The following is a 25,874-nucleotide window of genomic DNA, read 5'->3' as shown; positions in this document are numbered from 1 at the left end:
ACAATTTGATTTCCTCTTTTCCTAATTGAATAACCTTTATTTCCTTCTCCTGCCTGATTGCCCTGGCCAGAACGTCCACCATTATGTTGAATAGGAGTGGTGAGAGAGGGCATCCCTGTCTTGTGCCAGTTTTCAAAGGGAATGCTTCCAGTTTCTACCCATTCAGTATGGTATTGGCTGTGGGTTTGTCATAGATAGCTCTTATTATTTTGAGATACCTCCCATCAATACCTAATTTATTGAGAGTTTTTAGCATGGAGGATTGTTGAATTTTGTCACAGGACTTTTCTGCATCTATTGAGATAATCATGTGGTTTTTGTCTTTGGTTCTGTTTATATGCTGGATTACGTGTATTGATTTGCATATGTTGAACCAGCCTTGCATCCCAGGGATGAAGCCCACTTGATCATGGTGGAAAAGCTTTTTGATGTGTTGCTGGATTCGGTTTGCCAGTATTTTATTGAGGATTTTTGCATCAATGTTCATCAGGGATATTGGTCTAAAATTCTCTTTTTTTGTTGTGTCTCTGCCACGGTTTGGTACCAGGATGATGCTGGCCTCATAAAATGAGTTAGGGAGGATTTCCTCTTTTTCTGTTGATTGGAATAGTTTTAAAAGGAATGGTACCAGCTCCTCCTTGTATCTGTGGTAGAATTCGGCTGTGAATCTGTCTGGTCCTGGACTTTTTTTGGTTGGTAAGCTATTCATTATTGCCTCAATTTCAGAGCTTGTTATTGGTCTATACAGAGATTCAACTTCTTCCTGGTTTAGTCTTGGAAGGGTGTATGTGTCGAGGAATTTATCCATTTCTTCTAGATTTTCTATTTTATTTGCATAGAGGTGTTTATAGTATTCTCTGATAGTAGTCTGTATTTCTGTGGGGTCGATGGTGATATCCCCTTTATCATTTTTTATTGCGTCTATTTGATTCTTCTCTCTTTTCTTCTTTATCAGTCTTGCTAGCGGTCTATCAATTTTGTTGATCTTTTCAAAAAACCAGCTCCTGGATTCACTGATTTTTTGAACGGTTTTTTGTGTCTCTATTTCCTTCAGTTCTGCTCTGATCTTAGTTATTTCTTGCCTTCTGCTAGCTTTTGAATGTGTTTGCTCTTGCTTCTCTAGTTCTTTTATTTGTGATGTTAGGGTGTCAATTTTAGATCTTTCCTGCTTTCTCTTGTGGGCATTTAGTGCTATAAATTTCCCTCTACACACTGCTTTGAATGTGTCCCAGAGATTCTGGTATGTTGTGTCTTTGTTCTCGTTGGTTTCAGAGAACATCTTTATTTCTGCCTTCATTTCGTTATGTACCCAGGAGTCATTCAAGGGCAGGTTGTTCAGTTTCCATGTAGTTGAGCAGTTTTGAGTGAGTTTCTTAATCCTGAGTTCTAGTTTGATTGCACTGTGGTGTGAGAGATAGTTTGTTATAATTTCTGTTCTTTTACATTTGCTGAGGCGTGCTTTACTTCCAACTATGTGGTCAATTTTGGAATAGGTGAGGTGTGGTGCTGAAAAGAATGTATTTTCTGTTGATTTGGGGTGGAGAGTTCTGTAGACATCTATTACGTCCGCTTGGTGCAGAGCTGAGTTCAGTTCCTGGATATCCTTGTTCACTTTCTGTCTCATTGATCTGTCTAATGTTGACAGTGGGGTGTTAAAGTCTCTCGTTATTTTTGTGTGGGAGTCTAAGTCTCTTTGTAGGTCTCTAAGGACTTGCTTTATGAATCTGGGTGTTCCTGTATTGGGTGCATATATATTTAGGATAATTAGCTCTTCTTGTTGAATTGATCCCTTTACCATTCATTATGTAATGGCCTTCTTTGTCTCTTTTGATCTTTGTTGGTTTAAAGTCTGTTTTATCAGAGACTAGGATTACAACCCCTGCCTTTTTTTGTTTTTCATTTGCTTGGTAGGTCTTCCTCCATCCCTTTATTTTGAGTCTATGTGTGTCTCTGCACGTGAGATGGGTTTCCTGAATACAGCACACTGATGGGTCTTGACTCTTTATCCAATTTGCCAGTCTCTGTCTTTTAATTGGAGAATTTAGCCCATTTACATTTAAGGTTAATATTGTTCTGTGTGAATCTGATCCTGTCATTATGATGTTAGCTGGTTATTTTGCTCATTAGTTGATGCAGTTTCTTCCTAGCCTCAATGGTCTTTACAACTTTGCATGTTTTTGCAGTGGCTGGTACCAGCTGTTCCTTTCCATGTTTAGTGCTTTCTTCAGGAGCTCTTTTAGGGCAGGCCTGGTGGTGACAAAATCTCTCAGCATTTGCCGTTCTGTGAAGTGTTTTATTTCTCCTTCACTTATGAAGCTTAGTTTGGCTGGATATGAAATTCAGCGTTGAACATTCTTTTCTTTAAGAATGTTGAATATTGGCCCCCACTCTCTTCTGGCTTGTAGAGTTTCTGCCAAGAGATCAGCTGTTAGTCTGATGGGCTTCCCTTTTTGGGTTACCCGACCTTTCTCTCTGGCTGCCCTTAACATTTTTTCCTTCATTTCAACCTTGGTGAATCTGACGATTATGTGCCTTGGAGTTGCTCTTCTCAAGGAGTATCTTTGTGGCATTCTATGTATTTCCTGAATTTGAATGTTGGCCTGCCTTGCTAGATTGGGGAACCTCTCCTGGATAATATCCTGCAGAGTGTTTTCCAACTTGGTTCCATTCTCCCCATCACTTTCAGGTACACCAATCAGACGTAGATTTGGTCTTTTCACATAGTCCCATATTTCTTGGAGGCTTCGTTCATTTCTTTGTATTCTTTTTTCTCTAAACTTCTCTTCTTGCTTCATTTCATTCATTTGATCTTCCATCACTGATACCCTTTCTTCCAGTTGATGGAATTGGCTAGTCAGGCTTGTACATTCATCACGTAGTTCTCATGCCTTGGTTTTCAGTTCCATCAGGTCCTTTAAGGACTTCTCTGCACTGGTTATGCTAGTGAGCCATTCGTCTAATTTTTTTCAAGGTTTTTAACTTCTTTGCCATGGGTTTGGACTTCCAACTTTAGTTTGGAGTAGTTTGGTCATCTGAAGCCTTCTTCTCTCAACTTGTCAAAGTCATTCACCGTCCAGCTTTGTTCCATTGCTGGTGAGGAGCTGTGTTCCTTTGGAGGAGGAGAGGCGCTCTGATTTTTAGAGTTTCCAGTTTTTCTGCTCTGTTTTTTTCCCAATCTTTGTGGTTTTATCTATCTTTGGTCTTTGATGATGGTGACGTACAGATGGGGTTTTGGTTGGATGTCCTTTCTGTTTATTAGTTTTCCTTCTAACAGTCAGGACCCTCAGCTGCAGATCTATTGGAGCTTGCTGGAGATCCACTCCAGACCCTGTTTGCCTGGGTATTAGCAGCAGAGGCTGCAGAATAGCAGATATTGGTGAACAGCGAATGTTGCTGCCTGATCGTTCCTCTGGAAGTTTTGTCTCAGAGGAGTACCCGGCCGTGTGAGGTGTCAGTCTGCCCCTACTGGGGGGTGCCTCCAACTTAGGCTACTCGGGGGTCAGAGACCCACTTGAGGAGGCAGTCTGTCCATTCTCAGATCTCCAGCTGCGTGCTGGGAGAGCCACTACTCTCTTCAAATCTGTCAGACAGGGACATTTAAGTCTGCAGAGGTTTCTGCTGCCTTTTGTTTGGCTATGCCCTGTCCCCAGATGTGGAGTCTACAGAGGCAGGCAGGCCTCCTTAAGCTGCAGTGGGCTCCACCCAGTTCGAGCTCTCTGGCCGCTTTGTTTACGTACTCAAACCGCAGCAACGGTGGGCGCCCCTCCCCCAGCCTTGCTGCTACCTTGCAGTTTGATCTCAGACTGCTGTGCTAACAATGAGTGAGGCTCTGTGGGTGTAGGACCCTCAGAGCCAGGCACGGGATATAATCTCCTGGTGTGCCGTTTGCTAAGACTGTTGGAAAAGTGCAGTATTAGGGTGGGAGTGACCTAATTTTCCAGGTGCCGTCCATCACCCCTTTCTTTCACTGGGAAAGGGAATTCCCTGACCCCTTGCGCTTCGCGGGTAAGGCAATGCCTCGCTCTGCTTTGGCTCACGCTCGGTGTGCTGCACCCAGTGTCCTGCACCCACTTTCTGACACTCCCCAGTGAGATGAACCCAGTACCTCAGTTGGAAATGCAGAAATCACCTGTCTTCTACATCGCTCATGCTGGGAGCTGTAGACTGGAGCTGTTCCTATTTGGCCATCTTCGCCACTCATATATTTCTTTGTTGAAATGTCTATTCAAATAAATTCCCCATTTAAAAAAATTGTGGGGGTCTTTTCATCGTTGAGTTTTGGACCTCTTTATATATTTTTGATATAAATCCTTTATCCAATATATTATTTGGAAATATTTTCTACCAATTTGTGACTTGTCTTTTCATTTCTTTAATGGTGTCTTTTTAAGAGGACAACTCCAATTTATTGATTTTCATTTATATATTATGTTTTTGCTGTCATATCTATGAAATATTTGTGTAATCCAAGGGCACAAAATTTTCTACCAGATTTCCTTTCAGAAGTTTTAACTTTTATCTCCTACACTGAAGTCTTTGATCAATTTTGAGTTGACATTTGTGTTTATTATTACATAAGGGTGTATATCTTTTTGCATTTGAATATCCAATTCTCATGGCACCATTTATTGAAAAAGTTATTTCTCCACTGAATTGCCTTGCAACTTATTAAAAATCAACTGCCCACAAATGTCAGGGTTCATTTTTGAATTTTCCATTCTATGCTGTGAATCAATATGTTTATTTTTACAATTATAACATACTGTCTTGATCTCTGTAGCTTTATACAAAGTTTCTGAAATTATGTAGTGTAAGTCTTCCTACTTTGTTCATTTTCAAAACTGTTCTGGCAATTCCAGTTCATTACATTTTCCTATAATGTAATATATGAAATATAATTGTAGCTCAGATGGCCAATGTCTACAAAAAGCTGGCTGGGATTTTGACAGGTGTGACATTAAATCAATAGAGAAATTTGGGTTGAGGTGTCATCTTAACAATACGGGATCTTCAATCCATAAACATGGTACATCTTTTCATTTATGTTAATCTTCCTTTATTTCTTTCCATCAATATTTTGTAATTTTCAGTAAAAAAATTCTAAATATGTTTTGTTAGATTTATCCCTAGGTATTTCTTTTTTATTATAAGTATTTAAAGTGATTATAAGTGGTATTGTATTCTAAATTTTGTTTTCCACATGTTCATTGCTAGTATACACAAATATGGCTGTGTGTGTGTATGTTGAGAAAATTCCTTTCTATTCAAAGTTTGTTAAGCCTTTAACACGAATAGGTGTTAGATTTTATAACAAACATTTTTTACATCTATTGGAACAATAATGTGATTTTTAAACTTTATTCTATTAACATGGTATTACATTAAATGATTTTGAGGTGTCAAACTGAACTTTAGATACCCCCCCTTGCTCATGGGTTACATTTTTTTAAAGCAACTTATAGTAGCTATGTTAATTACTATCATGACAAGAAGTTTACAAGTACATTATGAATTCTCATCATTTTTTAAAATTAACCCAGAAATTTTGAATGGAAGAATGTATTATCTTTGAATAAATACCTCAATTAAAAATCTCAGTGTAAATCCCAACAGTCATTTACTGGCAAGTTTTGTAACACAGGACATTTTATTTATGTCTAGGCCTCAATTTCCTCATTTGTAACTTGTATATATTAAAACCTACATATAACATAAGATTTGGTGAAAATCAAATGAGATAGCATTTTTTAAAGATTGGCAAAGTAGGAACTGAAAAAGTCCGTGGGATTTTTAGAAGTTATACATGAATTCAGATTAGAACTGGTTATGTAATCTTCCTAAAAATGTCTTAAATATAAAAGTATCGTATCTCAATTTATATTTCTAGTTGACAAAATAGGACAAAATGTCATATAAATTTTTTACAAATTTAAAACAGCCAAGAATTCAGTTACTTGGTTTATCCTTTAAAATTATTAATATAAAAAAGAAAATATGTGACTTTCATAGTTTTTAATCACATGATTTAACACTTGACAAGTTTTTGTTGATATCAGTTGGCAGACACCCATCAGATTACTCAGACTTAGAATAACAATTGTGGCAATTTACATAAGCATACTTAGAATTACAGTCTAGACTCATGGATTTTTATCTTCCATTTACAAAATTTTTGCCTGTCAATTATAAAAATGCTTTAAGCAATTCATGTTAATTTTTTCAGTGACAGACATAAAGGGTGATTATTAGAGGGTTTAAAAAATATTTTAACCCAATAAATGTGCATCATACTACTGCATGTATGCATTGAGAATAATAGTGATACAATTATAGATCTTTTTTCAAGGTAAAAGATTCAGGTTGGTAATATTATTTTAATTATAAAGCTCTAAAATAATATGGTCTCCACTTCATTTCAAAAATGAAAAAACTAAAGACAAAATATGTTAAGTACTTGCTTATGATCACATAGCTTGAGGCACAGTCTCCACCAAGACTGAAAAATTTCCTGCACCTCGCTTATGGAGCTTTCTCAATTTCACCTTTTTGCTTTGGGGCCGCCTGAGAAGAATCTGTGTACAATTTTCATCATATGGGTTTCTGTCCCAATAGTAAGGCCACATAATAGAATACAAAGAAAGAACATGGGAGTTTATTCATTCACTCAGTCATTCAACATACCCTGAGTGCCTATCATGTGCCAGGCACTGTTCCAGGCCCTGGTTAGAATATTCAAGGTGAACTCCATATCTACCACTTAATTATTTGTGTGACTTTGCACAAAAAAAATCTCGTTAGACCTCAGCCTCTTGATTAGTAAAATTAAGATGGTAACATCAACCTTCCTCAAGGAATTGAAAATTAAACTAGATCATATACTCGAATATGACTTGTAAAGTTCTCAATTTAGATACAACAAACACCTGTTATCTAAACTGCACCACCATGTCACACAACTGCCACATGAATGCCAGACTTCAAACTCACTAATTGAACTCACTGTCTTTCTTATACTCCACCTGCCTCCCCTATCCCCAATCACAGTTACTCATTACTGGTTCCACTGTCTACCTAATTACCCAATCCAGAATCCTGGAAGTCACCCTGACTAACCCCACCTCCATCAAGCTCCATGTCTAGTCAAACACAAAGCCCTACCAAGTGTCCCTCTTAAGTCCCTTCCAAACATATTTATCTCCTATCTATCTCTACTGCCAAAACCTTTTTAGAGGCTCATTATTTTTTTGCCTTAAATATTTGGGTGCCTTTTTGTCTCTCTAACACTTACTGCATAATCTGAACTGAAAATAGGTAAATTCAATAAAAATCTGCATGTTGAAGGTTGAGACTCCCCTGTAACCTCTGTCTCTTACTTAATCCCCACAATGTGGGCAGCAAACTGAAATCTTCCAGGCAGGAGATTAAATAATCCTTTTCTGTAGAAACTGAAACCTCCTTCCAAGAAACGACCCCCAAATACTGACATCTTAGATACTGCAAGAAAAAAAAAACTGGTTAACTCACCCCAACACAAAACTGCCAACCAACATTCCCTATCCAAGCACCCAGAGCTTCCAAACAGAGTATTAAAGTCTGACTTTTAAATATGAGTTGACAATCAACAAGATCTCCAGGTAGCTGAAGGATGCTTCCAATAAGAAAGAGACCAAACAGACAAGCAGAAATAAATGAAAGAGACAATATAGAAGAAAATTCAAATAACTATATTATTTATTCTCAAAGACATAAGAGATAATAACTCTTCTTGATCTCCTTTTGGGAGATTTCTCTGAGTTCACAATCCAAATGTTCTTCTTAAAGTTTAATACCTGTTAATGTATTTTTATTTTGAAGAAATTTTCATTATTCCTTGATTGTTTCTATTTTATGGTCTCATGTTCATATTTGATGGATATAATATCCCAAGAAGCCTGTAAGTTGAGTCGTATTTTCATCCTCTTTAAGAAATGGAAAATGAGGCACAGCAAGTTTAAGACTTGCTCAAAATCATACACTTAGATGAGAATGAAGTCCAAACTGGAATCTAGGCAGTCAGGCTTTAGAAACCAGGCCCTGGACCTCTTTCTGGTCACTAACACTATGTATTAAAATTTACTGTAATACCAAACACACAGCTTGAAGACCACCAGGATGTAACTGAGAAACCCCTGGACAAGGTAATCTCTAAAGTCTGATTTAGATTCCTAATTAGCTTATATAGGATTCATGTACTTCCAACAATGATGCTACAAATAGTGCCTTTAAAAACAGTTGCCAATAAAACAGCTGAATTCAGAAATGTCTAGGCTGAGCAAAGAATTTCTGAGTCTTAAAAAAAGTTATTAAGACCCTTGAAGAAACCTAATTTAACCCGTCACCTACTACACAGGGTCAGATGTTGCATTAACATGTTTCACTGAAAATTCCATTTATAATCAACTTGTTAATTTAGAAATCATTACAAGAGGATGAACAATTCCAAATACTGATATTGACAAAACACAAATGGAAACAAATGTCCTTTCTTCCTCTCCCTGCCACAGCCCTCCAGTCTGTTAAAGAAGGAGGTTATGTCCTAGGAGCCCCTCTTCCCATCTGTGCCCACTCTCTCAACTTAGCTTTCAGGAACCTGAGTGCAAGAGACTCCAGGTGAGGGAAAAGGGAGGGAACAGAGGACCTGAGTTCTCTTTTGGCAGATGCCCTCTCTCCACTGGGAAGGTGATAGGGGTTAGAAGTATCTAGGCATCCAGATACTGACAAGATAATTTTAGTTATAACCAAAGATGATTCTGTACTTATCATTTAGGTTGTATCTGATCATCAAAGCTATATATTTGGATTAAAAGAGGCTCTTATGGGACAGCCCCAGAATCTACTCAAAGATAAAAAAGATGTATCTGGATAAAAAAACATGTCCATATACCTAGATAAAAGGCATATCGGATAAAAAAGACTCCAACAGAACAGCCTGGAACATTTTGTCTTTGTGTAAATGTGTCTGAAATCCCAGTGGCCAACGTATAGAATCGTGGAAGTAGACCTTTATCATTTCACAGCAACTTAGTAGCTTTGGAGGTCTCCATTATAGCAGTTCTCCCTGCTTCCAATCCCAGACTAACTACCAATGTCTCAATCATACTTACTAACTTGACAGATGTAATCTATCTCCACACAAGCCACAGTTCGTAAGTCAATCAACCAGAGAATGATATTTTGCTTGAAAACAAAAATAAATGAATAACAATAACAAAAGAGCCCATATGGAGAGAAACAAAAATAAATCACATTGGAGAAAGTTATCTATATTCATTCATTGTCTATTATATGCAAACTTCAGTAATAAGAAAACAAAGAAGAGTGTTATCAAAACCACCATGTAGTACATTTTTCTCCTAAGCTTTCAAAGGTGCAATGCAGGTCCCAGTCCATTATGACCTACAAATCTCCCTGTGAAATTGAGAAAAATAAACACTGGTAGCAGGTTGAATAGTGTCTCCCAGAAATTTACGTCAGCTCAGAACCTCAGAAGGTGACCTTATTTGCAATAGGGCCTTTGCAGACATAATTAGCTAAGTTAAGATTAAGCCATACTGGATTAGCGTGGGCTCTAAATCCAATGACTGATGTCCCTATAAGAAGAGGAGAAGACACATAGAGACAGAAGACCATATGAAGATGGAGGCAGAGATTGAAGTGATGTAACGATAAGCCAAAGAACACCAAAGATTGTAGGAAGCCACCAGGAGCTAGGAAAAAGCTAGTAAGAATTTCTTCCCTATAGCCTCTAAAAGAAGCATGGTCTGGCCAATATCCTGATTTTGGACTCAACTCTCCAGCACTACAAAAGAATAAGCCAGCAAATTTGTGGTAATTTATCACAGAAGCCCTAGAAAAGCAATACAACACCCCAAACATGAAATGCAAGAGATGAAATCTAGACTGATTAATTATCAATTGAATTATAACTCGATTACATATACAAACTTCACAAGCAAATGTACCATACAGTTACAAGGAAAAATGGTATGGTTAATGAAAAACAACAAAAACAGATAGACTATAACATTAAAAAAGAAAAATGTAAGGTAGAGAATCAAATATTAAACACCAAAATTTTAATGACTCAATTAAAATCAGTCTTATTTTCCATTTTATAACTTTAACAAATTTGTAAAATATCAATAATTCATATAACATTTATTGTACTATTAGAATATTTTAATTATACAGTACAAATTTTACAACTAAATCATAAAATTATTCATTTTACAAGCAGGTTAACTAATTGCAAATATTTGAAATAAAAGAAGTTGTTCTTTTTCCTTTATCTCTTTTTCAGTTTATATCTACCTCTGCCTTCCTGGTACCACATTTTGTATTAAAAATCTAAAATGTTTCCATAGAATTCTAGTAGACTGAATAATGAAAAAAATACATAAAGAAGGGTGGAGAAAGGAAGAGAGAGAAGGTGGATAAAGCACATGGGAATACTCAGACATGTATTAAAAAGAATGTACCCAAACAGAAAGTTCAATACTACAGAGTTTACCATGAGAGGTCCCCTTTTCCTCTACATGTTTCTACTGTCCCTGAGTTATATTGTGTTGAATCTATTTGTTCCTTTCCTCTTTTAGACCCTTTCTTGTCCTATGTGGATGTTGCGTTCCTTTCTTTATTGAAAAATGTGTTATCACTTTTATAAATAAATTTTTTCCCGTGTCCCCCCTCAAATTTCCTATCTTTTTTGCTAACCTTGGTTTAATGGCAATAATACAAAGCCTCTGTATGTATGAAATGAAAATTTAGCATGAATTCAAAATTTCTATGTAAAACCTATGAGAGTATAATGTTTAAGTATACGCTCTGCCGTATGATTGCTCAGGTTCAGCTTTTTTTTTTTTTTTTTTTTTTTTTTTTTGAGACGGAGTTTCACTCTTGTCACCCAGGCTGGAGTGCAGTGGCACGATCTTGGCTCACTACAACCTCTGCCTCCCAGGTTCAAGTGATTCTCCTGCCTCAGCCTCCCTAGTAGCTGGGATTACAGGTGCCTGCCACCACACCTGGCTAATTTTTTTGTATTCTTAGTAGACACGGGGTTTTGCCACGTTGAACAGGCTAGTCTCAAACTCCTGACCTCAGGTGATCTGCCTGCCTCCGCCTCCCAAAGTGCTGGGATTACAGGTGTGAGCCACCACATCCAGCCAGGTTCAGCTTTTAGCTCTACCACATGCTAGCGTTAACCTTAGGTGAGTGACTTCTCCATTCCTAACTTTACTAACCTCAAAATAGCAATAATGATAGTACCTGCCTTAGAGGGTTTTGTGAGTGTTAAGTGAGACTAGGCTCTGGCTGTGCAAGCACACACCAAATATTGCCTATTGATACTGCTACCATTTTAATTTAAAGTTGTTCCCTATTAGAGTATCTAGATTTCTCTTTAAGCATAATTCTCACCTAAGAAAACCATCACATATTCAAGAATCTATGAAAGGAGACAACTGGTTCATTCACCTCATGCCTGTCTAAGAAAATCTTAAGACAACAAAAAACGTGGAAGTCTAGAATACAATATCAGAGAGTAAGAACATACACACTTAACACTTAAAAGTTGTTTGAAAGATGGAATATCCTAAGACATTTTATCCACTCTCTTTCAAACCTCTCCTGTATCTCCCAGCCCTTTATCTGTTCCTCATAAACCAAGATGATGCAATATAATGATTCTAAATTAAAATAGAAAAGCTGACCCTGAGCACTACAATTTAATTTCTCCAAGCTGCCATCGAGGACAGAATGAGTTTCAAAGCACCTGAACTTGAATTAATCCATTACACAGTCTAGCTCAATGAGAGATAAAATTCAAAGTACATCTTTGGACATAAATCTAGGTTAGACTAAAGTTGCTTCAAGTCTTTCCACTTGAGGTGAAAATTATGCCTTAAAATCCAAGTTTCTAGGTAAGCCTGTGAGCGGCAAGTAGCCACTTACACACTACTTTGCTGTGCATGGTGCTTTCCTATTCTGAAATCTTCCTGCTGTTGATATTTTGTAAATGAGAAATTGATCAAAACAGCAGAAGAGGGGCAAATTCAAATTCAGGTATTCTATCTCAGTTGAACACACCATGCTGCTTCCTCATCAATGTAAAACTGAACATATCCTGAATGTCTCCCACATCACCCTAAATATTTCAAATTCTACCACCAGATACACAGAGGAGTTATTGTGTCTGGACTTCCAGAAGTGTTAATGGGGACAGGCTAAGCAATGATGATGCCTTTTGCTTCCAGATATAGACAGCAGAAAAATAAGAATATGAAAGGCAGAATGAGAAGGCAAGAAAAAAACAAGTAACAAAAACTGACCCAGAGTTTAATTTATCTTCCTTAAAGTCATTTACCACTACAAAAAAAAAAAATCACTCAGAAGTCAGACTTTATTAGAAAGACATTAAAATATTTTATTCAATGGAAAATAAAATGCCATTCTGTGATCAAGGCCTCAACTGTTCTTCTATCATTCCCTGATCTCCAGAACATTCCAAATTCTGAGTTTAAAGATTCCTTGGGAAATCAAAACCACAATGCCAAAGTAGTTCTTAGGAGATGGCATAATCCAACTCCTATTTTTTGCAAGCAGGGTGACATTGTTTGAGTCTGTGCCCTCATCTAAATCTCATGTTGAATTGTAATCCCCATTATTGGAGGTGGGGCCTGGTGGGAGGTGATTGGATCTGGGGGTGGTTTATCATGGTTTATCACCAACCCCCTTCGTGTTGTCATATCAATAGTGAGTCAGTGAGTTGTCATGAAATCTGGTTAAGAGTGTATAGAACCTCCTCCCTCTCTCTATTCCTCCTGCTTCAGCATGTAAGACATGCCTGCTTCCCCTTTGCCTTGTAGGATGACTGAAAGTTTCCTAAGGCCTCTCCAGAAGATGCTGTGCTTCTGGTACAGCCTGCAGAACCATGAGCCAATTAAACCTCTTTTCTTTAGAAATTACTCAGTCTCAGGTATTTCTTTACAGCAGTGCAAGAATGGATTAATACATAGGGTTACTAAGGCCCAAAGCTATTAAGTACTGTTATGGGCTGAACTGTGTCCCCCAAAAAAATTCATGTTAAAGTCCTGACCTTTAGTACCTTAGAATAGGACTGTATTTGGAGATAGGGTCTTCAAAAAGGTAATTAAGTTGAAATGATGTCATATGGGTGGAACCTAAACCAAAGTGATTATTGTCCTTGTCAGAAGAGAAAATTTGGATGCAGACAGGTACATAGGAAAAATGATGTGAAGACACAAGGAGAAGACCACCATCTACAAGTTAAGGAGAGTGGCTGGCACAGATCCTTCCTCATTGCCCTCATTCGGAGGGCCATGACACCTTACTCTCAGACTTCCAGCTTCCGAGACTGTAAGACATTAAGTTTCTGTTGTTTAAGCTACCCAGGCTGTGGTACTTTGTTTCAGAGCCCTAGCAAACTAATTGAGGTGACTTATCTTATACTGTACAGTGATGAAAAACAAAGTCAGGATCAAAACCTACTAATTTGTGTATGTTGATTCAGTAAAGCTGCAGAATACAAAATCAACATACACAAATCAGTGGGTTTTGATTCTGACTTTGTTTTTCATCACTGTACAACGTAAGACAAATCACCTCCAGCTTCCCATGGGAGTTTCTACCTTGCCTTGTAACTGACTTCGTTTTCACTCAACATTCTCTTCCACAAAAATATTATACTTGGTTCAACTTCTTAATGACCATGGTACATATATACTACTTATGCTAAAGTCTTGTGAGCTGCACTCCCACATTCCCAACAAGACATTTTCATACAGATGTCTCATGAGCTCAAAATCCCTAAAACCCAAATCGATTACTCCAAAATGTCAGTAATGACCCTGTTGAAATCTAACAAGGTCTAGGTACAAGATCCTGCTCCTTAGACAAGTCATCTAACGCCTCGGAGCCTTAATTCCATATTTATAATACAGATTCTATAAACAATATAAATTCTACAAAATAAAAATTTAAAACTCTTTCAAAGGGCTAGCATATGAAGATTACATTGGATAACAGCCTTTAAACTGTAAAGTCTTAAAAGCAATTCTCCATGCAATCACAAACTATTTCTATCTCTGGCCCCATTTTTTTACTCAATCAAACTCAAAACCATTGACATTTCCCTCTCAATCTATAATCAATACTTCACCTAGCTCTGACATCTCTTTCTATAGAATATTATTTTTTGTTACTAACATCTAATAAACCCATAATTTCAAATCTGCAACACACTGAATGACTGACTTATCAGCTTCCAGTTTCTTCTTTTTCTAATTGATATCCTATCTGAATATCAGATTTTTGTCCCTAATAGCCCAACTCAAAAGTCTTCAGAGGCTCTCTAACCCACAGAACAAGATCCCACCTACACAGCCCTGCATTCTACAACACAACTGCAACTGAGGGCCAGTTCCTAAGCTCATCTCAAGGCTTAAAATGAAATTATGTTGCCAGCCAAAGCCAGGTCTCAGTGTGCTAAGGATTCATTGCATTCCCTGCTTCTCTGTGTTTCCCAGAACCCAACCTTTAATGTGCCTCAGGAGCTTGCCTCACACCCAGCCAATGTGAATAAGATCATCGGCCGGGTGTGGTGGCTCACGCCTGTAATCTCAGCACTTTGGGAGGCCAAGGCGGGTGGATCACGAGGTCAGGAGATCGAGACCATCCTGGCTAACACACGGTGAAACCCCGTCTCTACTAAAAATACAAAAAATTAGCCGGGCAAGGTGGTAGGAGCCTGTAGTCCCAGCTATGCGGGAGGCTGAGGCAGGAGAATGGCGTGAACCCTGGGGGGCGGAGCCTGCAGTGAGCCAAGATCGCGCCACTGCACTCCAGCCTGGGTGAAAGAGCGAGACTCCTTCTCAAAAAAAAAAAAAAAAGAAGATCATCAACAACTTCAATGTGATCCTACTTGCTTTTTCCCTTGAACCTCCCACTGATGGGCCTGCTTGTCACAATGGATCCTTCAATACCATTACAAACCTTCTTGTTACCTTGGACCAAGACTAGCACCAACAGTAAGGTTAGGTTGATTAATTCTAGTGCACACCTTGCATACCAGGAATCCTGCCTGCTGGCCAGTTTCATTTTTCTTCTGGTTCCTTTTTGGCCCAGAATCCCTGTCCCTCTCCTCTCTCATATTCAGGGTCTACTGTATAATTAAATTCAGTAGCACTTTTAACCTTATCTCCCTCCACAGCATAACAAAAATCTATTGTTCTACCTCAGTCAATCATTTTCAATCCCATCAAACCCAATACCCTCTTTATATAACAAATATTTTACTACTTTTTTTGCCTTTACTATTATGAAATGGAATTCATATATAACAAGATACACACACATAATTTCAAATATTTATATGTAAATATAATTTCAAATATATTAATTTATATCTATATGTAACTAATACAAAAAATAAAAATTAATTTATAATAAAACAGTCTTTAAATATGTAAGTAGACACAACTATACTGGAAAACATTGAAGAGTGGTGCTCACATCTATGTACAGAATCAGCATAAGCACAACCACTACAAATGCAGACTGTGGGATATGGCATTATTGAATTAAATAACACAAGCAGTACTGCCACTAAGGAATTTTTCCAAAATACGAACAAGTGGTAAAGTTTTAAACAAAACACAATACAATCTTCCCATGATTTACACTGTAATTGTATTCCTGGATAGTTTGGTATGTATTAAATCTGTGCACAGCATATTTTGTTTATATGCAAAATAGTTGGGTTTGGGCTCATAAACAGATTTTTCACCTGCATGAATGCCCAGTAGGACATTTAAAAAAAGCTTGTGGGACATGAGACAATTGTTGCAGGAAGTCAGGGACCCTGAACAGAGGGACCAGCTGAAGCCATGGCAGAAGAACATAAATTGTGAAGATTTCATGGACATTTATTAGTTCCCCAAATTAATACTTTTATAGTTTCTTACACCTGTCTTTACTGCAATCTCTGAACATAAATTGTGAAGATTTCATGGACACTTATCACTTCCCCAATAAATAGTCTTGTGATTTCCTATGCCTGTCTTTAATCTCTTAATCCCATCATCTTCATAAGCTGAGGATGAATGTCACCTCAGGACCCTGTGATGATTGTGTTAACTGCACAAATTGTTTAAACAATATGAAATCTGGGCACCTTGAAAAAAGAACAGGATAACAGCAATGTTCAGGGAACAAGGGAGATAACCATTAGGTCTGGCTGCCTGAGAGCCGGGCAGAACAGAGCCATATTTCTCTTCTTTCAAAAGCAAATAGGAGAAATATCGCTGAGTTCTTTTTCTCAGCAAAGAACATCCCTGAGAAAGAGAATGCGTTTCCAAGGGGAGGTCTCTAAAAATGGCCACCTTGGGAACATCTGTCTTTTACAGTTGTAGATAAGGGATGAAATAAGCCCTGGTCTCACGCAGCACTCCCAGGCTTATTAGGATGAGGAAATTCCCACCTAATAAATTTTGGTCAGACCGGTTGTCTGCTCTCCGACCCTGTCTCCTGATAAGATGTTATCAATGATACTGCGTGCCCAAAACTTCATTAGAAATTTTAATTTCACCCCAGTCCTGTGATCTCGCCCTGCCTCCATTTGCCTTGTAATATCTTATTACCTTGTGAAGCATGTGATCTCTGTGATCCACATCCTATTCATACACTTCCCTCCCCTTTTGAAAATCACTAATAAAAACTTGCTGGTTTTATGGCTCAGGGGGCATCGCAGAACATGCTGACATGTGATGTCTCCCCGAGACACCCAGCTTTAAAATTTCTCTCTTTTGTACTCGTTCCCTTTATTTCTCAGACCAGCCGACACTTAGGAAAAATAGAAAAGGACTCATGTTGAATATCGGGGGCTGGTTTCCCTCGATAGACAATTGTTTATTGTATTAGAGCAGAGATTAACAAACTTTAATTGAAAGGGCCAAACAGCACATACTGTTAAGTTTGGGGGACCATACAGTTTGTCAAAAGTACTCAACTCTGTCTAAGAAAGCAGCCATTGACAATATATAAATGAGTGGGAGTGCTGCGTTCAAATAAAACTTTATTTACCAAAACAGACAGCAGGCCCCAAGCCATAGTTTGCCTCCCTCTGTATTAGAGCTTCTCACGTAAATGCCAAGCTCTCATCCACTAAACGTCGGTTGCATTGTTCAATTATTGTGATAACAAAAGCCACTTCTATGGAGCAATAATTACCCATCCCTCCCACCCTATCAATTGAGAATTCCTGATCTTAACTATTCCTCCTGTTCACTGCACTTGGCAAAGGCGTTGAGCTTTCTGGTCTCAGCTCCTTTCCTATACCTGTCTGGAACACTTCTCCTCAATCTACTCTTTACTGTTTTTCCATCTTATGCCTAATTCAAGTCCCAGCTAACACTTTACCTCCCATCACTAATGGAAGAATTTCCTTAAAAATCACAATCTTTTAGAAATAATTTCACAATCTTTTAGATTTCACAATCTTTTATAAATAATTTGGCATTAATATGCTACCACATATTATTCTTCAACTTATGATTTATATGTTCTACCTCCCACCTGCAAGGCAGGTTCCTTGAGGGAACAGACTGTATCTAATAATCTATCATATTTATAGATTCTAACTTAATGATTTTCCTTAAATCACTTACTACTGTAGAGTGATTACCATGCTAGATGTTGAGGGTATAGCAGTGAACAATCAGACAAGGTCTCTGACCTCACTAAGATTATATACTTACAGAGTGGAAAGAAAATTTCAGATTCCAATAAGAATTATAATGGAAATAAAAATAGGGTGTGATGTGGAGAGTAAAGAAGCATAAAATGATGGTCAGCCACTAATTTGGATAAATGGACAAAGAAACCCTCTCTGAAATGGGATGTTTGAATTGACCCCTAAAACTAAAAAGAGCCAGGGAAGAGCATTCCAGCCATGGGGAAGAACATGTGTAAAATTCCTGAGACAGGAAACTCTGTAGCATGTTTGAAGAAAATCAGTCATACAGGACTTGAAGCAATTTTAAATAAGGGGATTGACATAATATGATTTTAGTTTTCACAAATATTATATGGCTAACAGAGTAGAGAAGGGATAGTAATAAGGCAAGAGAAGTGAGGTATATAATTAAGAAGCTATTACAGAAGTCCAAGGAAGAACTAATGGTATCCTGGACTGGGGGTGGCAGTGGAGAGACAGAACGTGGACAGATTTCAGGTATCATTTAGAGAGGTAATCAACAGGGCTTGTTCATGGCTAGATTTGGGTAGAGGAAGCACTGGATGCTGCTATTACTAATACAGGGAGAACATGGTTTCAGTTATAGTGGGAGGATCATGAGTTCCATTCAGATGTGTTAAGTCTGAGATGACTGTCATACAATGATTGATTTTTAAAGATTAAACTAGCCTTGTATTCCTGAAATGAATCTCAGTTGGTAGTAATGTATTATCCTTTTTATATACTACTGTATTCAAGAGAAGATGCCAAACAGGCAGGTGGATATATGAAATGGAGATGAAGACAAGGTCGTAGCTAAAGAGATGCACGGGTAGGACATCAACTTACAGCTGCTCTTTAAACTCACGAAATAAATAATATCACCTAGGACAGAGTGCTTATTAGAAAAAAAAAAAAAAAGCCAGGCACAGTGGCTCATGCCTGTAATCCCAGCACTTTGGGAGGCCAAGATGGGTGGATCGCTACATCAGGAGTTCGAGACCAGCCTGGCCAACATGGTGAAACCCCATCTCTACTAAAAATACAAAAATTAGCCAGGCGTAGTGACACGTCCCTATAATCCCAGCTACGCAGGAGGCTGAGGCAGGAGAATTGTTTGAACTGGGGAGACAGAGGTTGCAGTGAGCCGAGATCGTGCCATTGCACTCCAGCCTGGGTGACAGAGCAAGATTCTGTCTCAGAAAAAAAAAAAAAAAAGAGGCCCTTTCCTGTCCTGAAACTCCTCCTAACTCAGAGAAAGGGTCAAGCTAAGAGAAAAACCTACCTACTTGGAAAATCTGATGTCACAGGAGAGATTGTTTCAACCATGTAATCTGCTAAAAAGCTGGGTAAAATAAGACAGAGAGGTATACATTTGACTTGACAAGAAGCAAGTGACTGATGAACTTTATAAGAACAGTTTCCGCTAAAGATAAATGATGGAAACAAAATTAAAATTGAATGAAAAGGAGAATAAGAGGTGAGAGAGTAGAAATAGAAACAAGATTTTCAAAAATGATACATGTAAATCATATCAATAGTTGTGGGAAACAAACCAAAGCAGTGACAGACCACATTTAGTTCATCAATACCTTGATAAATTATTGCAGCAAATCACCAATTTATCTTGTTATGGATGAACAGAATAATAGCTGTGATCCCTTCAGTGCAAAAATAAACTGAAGTCTTATGTCAAGATAATCTGCACTTCTAAAAATGTAGTAGAGGTAAACCTACTTATCCTAAAAGTTATTAAACTGAACTGAAAAAGTTCCCACTGATTAAAAAAAAAGATATTTTATTCTCTTGGAATACAAAAGCCTTTCTATGCAGGTAACAAAGCAAAGATAGAGCTATTTAATTTCATAAAAAATAAAATCTTCTATGTAGCAAATAACTACATTATAAAAGAAATTTTAGAAAATAAGACTAGAGGAAAATATCACAACATAAATGACCCTAATATATAAAGAATGTCTATATTATCTTCTTCCAATCAGAAAAACCAATAAAAGTACAGTAAAAGATAGAAACAAAGGAAAAAAAGAAATTCAAATGACTAGTAAGATGGCATGACAAATCCCCATTTTTAAAGATTTTTCCTTAAAAATAATCAATGCAGAATAATGTTAAACTCATATGTATCTAAGGAACTCTGCAAATGAAATGATAGCAGACATACAAAATTCTTCTATTACCTAGATAGCTTCACCATTAATGCATAGCATTTTATTCCACATCTGAGCACACAGCAGATAATCTTGTTTCATTTAACATGATTTCACATGACTGCAAGAGATACTGATTTTTAAATTTCAGTTTACACATTTTAATGAAAGATACAATCGTGTAATTTTAAAACTCAGCATATTCAGAGGTGTATAATATTAAAATAGCTACAGGGACCATAGAAACACAAAAGCAAAATCAACAAGGAAAAGTGCCTACCTTCCCTGATAGCTGTGAAAGGTGTCCCTTCTTCTTCCTGCAGCCTGATCACCTTCAGAGCTACCAACTTCCCATTTACCCTGTGAGAAATGAAAGATAAGTGAATCCATGAAAATATGTGCCCATTATAGTTCTAATTGTCTTCCTTATAATTTATATAACTAAATTAATTCACTTTTATGCTAAAAATGTCAGTGACTCAATTATACCACCAAACCAAGGTTAGTTTCGGCTGGGAATTCTGTATCATCATCATAAATATTCACACTTTAAATATTCATACTTGCATAGGCCAAGATTTAACTGAAGTTTTCTGTGATTCACTGTGTTCCTTCCAGAATGAAACTAGTATTTAACCAAACCACCACACTTGATAATTATTCTCAGATTAATTAAAAATCATGCAATCAAAAATAACTCTGTTCCTTTGTTTCTCCAATAGCTCCCTCTTTGTTCCTTCTGCTGAAATGTCTTCATTCTCAGTCTTTAGCTGAGGTCATTCAATTCCCAAGGACAGAAACTTGTCATTCTCTCTCTCTCAAAAAAAAAAAAAAGGAAAAAATTCCCATTTTTTTCTTTTTTTTTCTTTTTTACTACAACCTCCTAAAATTATATTTGGTCTAGTTGTGCTTTATATTACAGTATGTCATCAAAAAAGTTATGAATATTTTACCATTACAAGATTACACAAGACCTATCCAAAGCAGATGGTCCTTCCAGACACATTCTAAGTATGTGTTGGCGCCAATTAAAAGTAAGATTGTGCTACGGAGTTAACTTTTTATCCAGTCAATTCTGTCATCAATCAAAGACATGACTATCTATATTAGTCCCCTCCTTGAGTGTTCTATTTTCTACCCACACTGGGCCTAGAACCATACTTTATTTGGTTTGTTAATTAAAATAGGAAAAAACAAAAGCACATATATAATCCTCAGTGGATTGGTTCCAGGTTCCCCTTTGATACCAAATCTGAGGATGTGGAAGTCTATTACATAAAATGCTGTAGTGTTTGCATAAAACCTGTGCCCACCACCCATACACTTTAAATCATCTCTAGAGTACTTAATAATACCTCATACAATATAAACACTATGTAAATAGTTGTTATACTGTATTTTTTACACATATCATTTTAATCGTTATATTATCTGTCTTTTTCCAAAATATTTTCAATACAAAGTTGGTTGAATCCAGATGCAGAAACCTCAAATATGGAGAGACGATCGTATTAAAAATGTAAAAGGTAAAAGATATATGGACTTACATATATATGTATCACACATATATATACACATAAATATACACATATACACACGTACACACATAGTAGTATACAATACAGAGTACACTCTATATTGTTTACACTTAACAACATATTTTGGTGACATAAATTCATAGAAAACTGCCTTTTGCTTTCCAAAACCACAGGGTGTTCTTATGTATTAGCATAGCATACTAAATTTAATCCCAGTCCTCTATTGATAGCTATGTAGCTTGTTCCCAAATTTTGCTACTACAATGATGTAATAAATATTCTTGTATGTGTACTTCCATCCTGTAAAAATATGTCTGTATTAAATTCCTAAAAGTGCCATTGCAAGGTCAAAGGTATGTGCATTTCTGATCTCCAATTTTGGTGAATATTGGAGAAGCAGCCTACATAGAGGATACCAATATAAATATTTGGTATCCTTTCCTATACCAAATAGAGCTCCTCTGCCTCTCCTCCTTCACCTACATTATATGTTCTCAGTGTCTGATTTTGCCAATTTAATAGGTCGAAAATGGTCTCTTGTTGCAATTTAAATGGCTATCAAAGATCTCCAGAGGTTAAAGAACTAGCAAAGGAGAACTTATGTGAGCCAGAGAATCTAGTGTCTGAGTTTGAAAGAATTTGAATGTCTTTTTTAAACCTACATCTATTTGGTCTGTTTTCGCTCAAAAAACTGCCATAGACATAAAACCCAAAAGAACAAGGAATTCATCATAGTTGAACCATCCTAGTGGCATTTCTCATTGAACTGATTGCGGAAATACATTATTATTGGTTACAATAATGGGATAGGGAGACCTGATTATAAGTCCACAGTGTACCATCTCCTCAAGGTTAGGAGTTGCGTTTCTTTTTCCTTCTGCTTTAGCAGACAGGACAGGCCTGCTGCTTTTCTGTTCTGCAACCTCTTTTCCTGAGTATATTTTCTTGATTTTTCTAATCCTGTTTGTGCTCTAGGTACCCAGATGCAGGCAAAAAAAATTACCATGCACATGGGGTTCAGCTGGAGACTGCACCTTGTACTCTTCACTTCATCTTTCAGGACTAAGCACTTTGGCGGGGCTTGAGGCTGGGATGCAGTTAGTGCTGATATCTGCATGAATTTTTCTCAGCCCAGTTGAGCTCATCACTGGCTCCCTGAGGAGGCAGTAACTGATTCCAGGAACTGCTTGGAATTTTCCCCTCATTTACAGATATTTTCCTCTCACCCATAAAACACACACACAACCTTTTTCCCGCAGAGATTTCCATTTCTCTTGAGAGCATTAACTTGTATGTATCAGGTATTGTGAACTGAGTTCTGGAATATAGGAACCGCATGCTTCTGTAGGTTGTGTAGTTAAAGCACATTCTCAGGCATGAAACTATGATTGCCTTGTAACACGCTGAAAGGACACCAGCCTTTAATTGAATCAACACTCATTTTTTAAGTGCAACTAAAGATGGATTCCCCCTAAGTAATTTCATTGACTAATTTGTATTATTTTCATAGTGAAAAAGGTCTTTGGAAATATTTTCTATGATAACTGCATAAAAAAACAAGACCTAGGCTCATGGAATTCATATTCTGAATTCTCCATGAATTGAACCTCCAAGTGTTTGTTTTTAATAAGTTATGATCATCTCAACAGTTCATGACACTGAGATTTTATGTATTACATCATTTCAAACTAAAATTTCCTTAAAATATATACTACACCATAAGTTCCAGAAATGAAGGGGACTTTTTCTGTTTTATCAACTGATATGTGCCCAGTATCTAGGGCCTTCTTGGCACAGAGTAGATTCTCAAAATATTTCACTGGATGAATATTAATGCTGTTATAATAGTATACTAACATTTTCCTCATCATACCTGCAAAATAAGTCCAGAATAAATTACTAAAAGTATTATTTCCAAAAAATTTCAAAAATACCAACATTTTATAAAGTTTTCAACATCTTCTTTCATGTTAGGTTTAAATGCTTATTTTCTTTTTACAAATAAAAGATGTGGTCTCTTTGTGTTTACTGCATCTACATATAGAAAAGTTTTTATTTCCTTTAAGTTTTTTATATTCTTTAAGAATTTGTAGAACGCTTTGTTAATTAACCTTTTTGCACCCAGCAGACATGTTTCAAAACACTCACTAACCTTTAATAATCTGAGCACAGATGACTAATCAGCATCTCACTTTTCTATGATTGCTTCATTGGTTTCTCATTAAGAATCATATTGATTATCAAATTGCTCTTTAACCTAAGAGTCATTGTGACTTTCTCCTTTCTTAATTACTTTTTATCTACATGTCTCAACGCTCAGCAACTACTGAGTCTCTCAGTTTTAAAGTCTAGTATAAATGTTAAGTCACTGGGTCCACTTTTAGAAAAAATAGATGTGGAAAAAATAACATTAAGAAATGTTTTAATAGTATACCTTTTGTTCATGTATATTTTAAACCTTTTTTTTTTTTTTGAGACAGGGTCTCCTCTATTGTCCAGGCTGAAGTGCAGTGGCATGATCATGGCTCACTGCAGCCTCCAGCCTCCATCTCCTGGGCTCAAGAGATTCTCCTACCTCAGCCTCCAGAGTAGCTGAGACTACAGAGCCATGCCATCACGTCAGGCTAATTTTAAAAAAAAAAATTTTAAAGAAAGGGTCTCACTATGTTGCCCAGGATAGTCTTGAACTCCTGGGCTCAAGTGATCCTCTTGCCTCACCCTCCTAAACTGCTGAGATTACAGGTGTGAACCACTGTGCCCAGCCTTATTTTAAAGTTTAATATGACCTGAAATATCTGACAGTCTAAGTTACTAACTCATTTACAAAATGGAAATTTTTAAAGATATCAAAAAGAAATATTACTGTATGAAAAACAAAATGAACATTATGTCTTCTAATTATCTTGTGGATTTAACCTATTTTATGAAAACTTAAAACATATAATTCAAACGCTGATTTAAATAACTTGAAATAATCACAAAATTCAACTTGAATCAATAAATTAGAGCTGTTTACAGAAAAACATTGAAGATCCCTCTTCAACAAGTCTTATTAATTAAATCAAAGGCTAATGAATAGAAGGCAATCAGGGCTTGATTGCCAGTGGAGACGTTAATTCAGGTAAATAAAAAGGGCTCTAAATTGTGCTAATATTACCACAGAACGTTCTATTGCAGTTACTGCCAAATTTGCCTGCATTTGCTTTAAGCTGTATAGACAGCCATTTTATTTCAGAGATTCTTTATGCTTATTCTCTTATTTTTCCAATAACTGTCATTCCCAGCTTAGCTCAAAGGAGCTGTGACTCATTGCTTTAGTCTGCCCATCAGGCAGCATGAACTCCAAAGTGCTGTACCAGGAAGAACTGCACTGGGCAGAAGTGGGGAGAATATCTCCATGCACAGGACATGGGGATACTGGGTAGCCAGGTAGAGCCAAGCTGAAAGGGGATCCAACTTTCAAACTGTTTCTAAGCACAAAACACAAATCCGTCCATTTCAGAAACTTTGTTCATACATCTGTGTGCCCTAAATTGGTAAATATAAAATTTTCTTGTGGGAGTAAAGCAAGGTCTAGAAGTTTTTTTTTTTTTTTTGAGATGGAGTCTCGCTCAGTCGCCCAGGCTGGAGTGCAGTGGCGTGATCTCGGCTCACTGTAAGCTCCACCTCCCGGGTTCACACCATTCTCCTGCCTCAGCCTCCCGAGTAGCTGGGACTACAGGCACCCACCACCACACCCAGCTAATTCTTTTGTATTTTTAGTAGAGATGGGGTTTCACCATGTTAGCCAGGGTGGTCTCCATCTCCTGACCTCGTGATCTGCCCATCTCGGCCGCCCATAGTGCTGAGAGAAGTTATCAATAAAGAAAACAGCCTATTTATTCTTTCACCCATTCATTTGTTCATTTAATGTTTTACAAAAACAATAAAGAGAAACTCCCCACTTAGCTCAAAGTACATTTTCCAGTTTCAAAAGATGATGCTTAAAGAGAACTTCCTTATGGAAAAAAATTCTCAAAGGAAAGCCTAAAGGTCTTCTATTCCATTAGTTACTTCAAATTAATAGAATATCTTAGCACAAGAAAACAAAATTACAAATATTATCTGTGTCATCTTTGAAAACAGTGTCCATGTGCTAACAACTAGAAGAAATTATGTCTAGAGGATATGAAGGAAATTAAAGCAACAGACCCAAAATAAATTTAATATACTCTGGGAAATTTAATATATTCTGCTTCTCTCTTCCATTATGATTTTGTCTCAAGAGAAACTGCAAAGGAAAATAATACCAAGTACAGACATATACAATGCTCTTGTTTCCTTGCGGTATTGGTCTGGAGGCAATAGAAGGAAATGCAGATACTTTGGAGGGAGTGACAG

The 25,874-nt window shown here is 37.1% G+C and overlaps 1 protein-coding gene across 4 annotated transcripts in view; it reads right to left on the bottom strand.

The window, feature by feature from the left end:
* CDK14 (cyclin dependent kinase 14) overlaps positions 1–25,874 on the bottom strand; it is a 600,472-nt gene that overhangs the window by 388,922 nt on the left and 185,676 nt on the right. For all 4 annotated transcript variants that reach the window (XM_030822052.1, XM_003252399.4, XM_004089552.3 and 1 more), the window contains one exon: positions 20,237–20,316. In XM_030822052.1, the coding sequence (XP_030677912.1) occupies positions 20,237–20,316 (80 nt within the window). The remainder of the gene's footprint in view (positions 1–20,236; positions 20,317–25,874) is intronic.

This window comes from Nomascus leucogenys, chromosome 11, assembly GCF_006542625.1.
Source record: "Nomascus leucogenys isolate Asia chromosome 11, Asia_NLE_v1, whole genome shotgun sequence".
Lineage (NCBI taxonomy): Eukaryota > Metazoa > Chordata > Mammalia > Primates > Hylobatidae > Nomascus > Nomascus leucogenys.
Note: the sequence above shows the minus strand (reverse complement) of the source record. Positions and strands in the feature narration are given on the sequence as shown.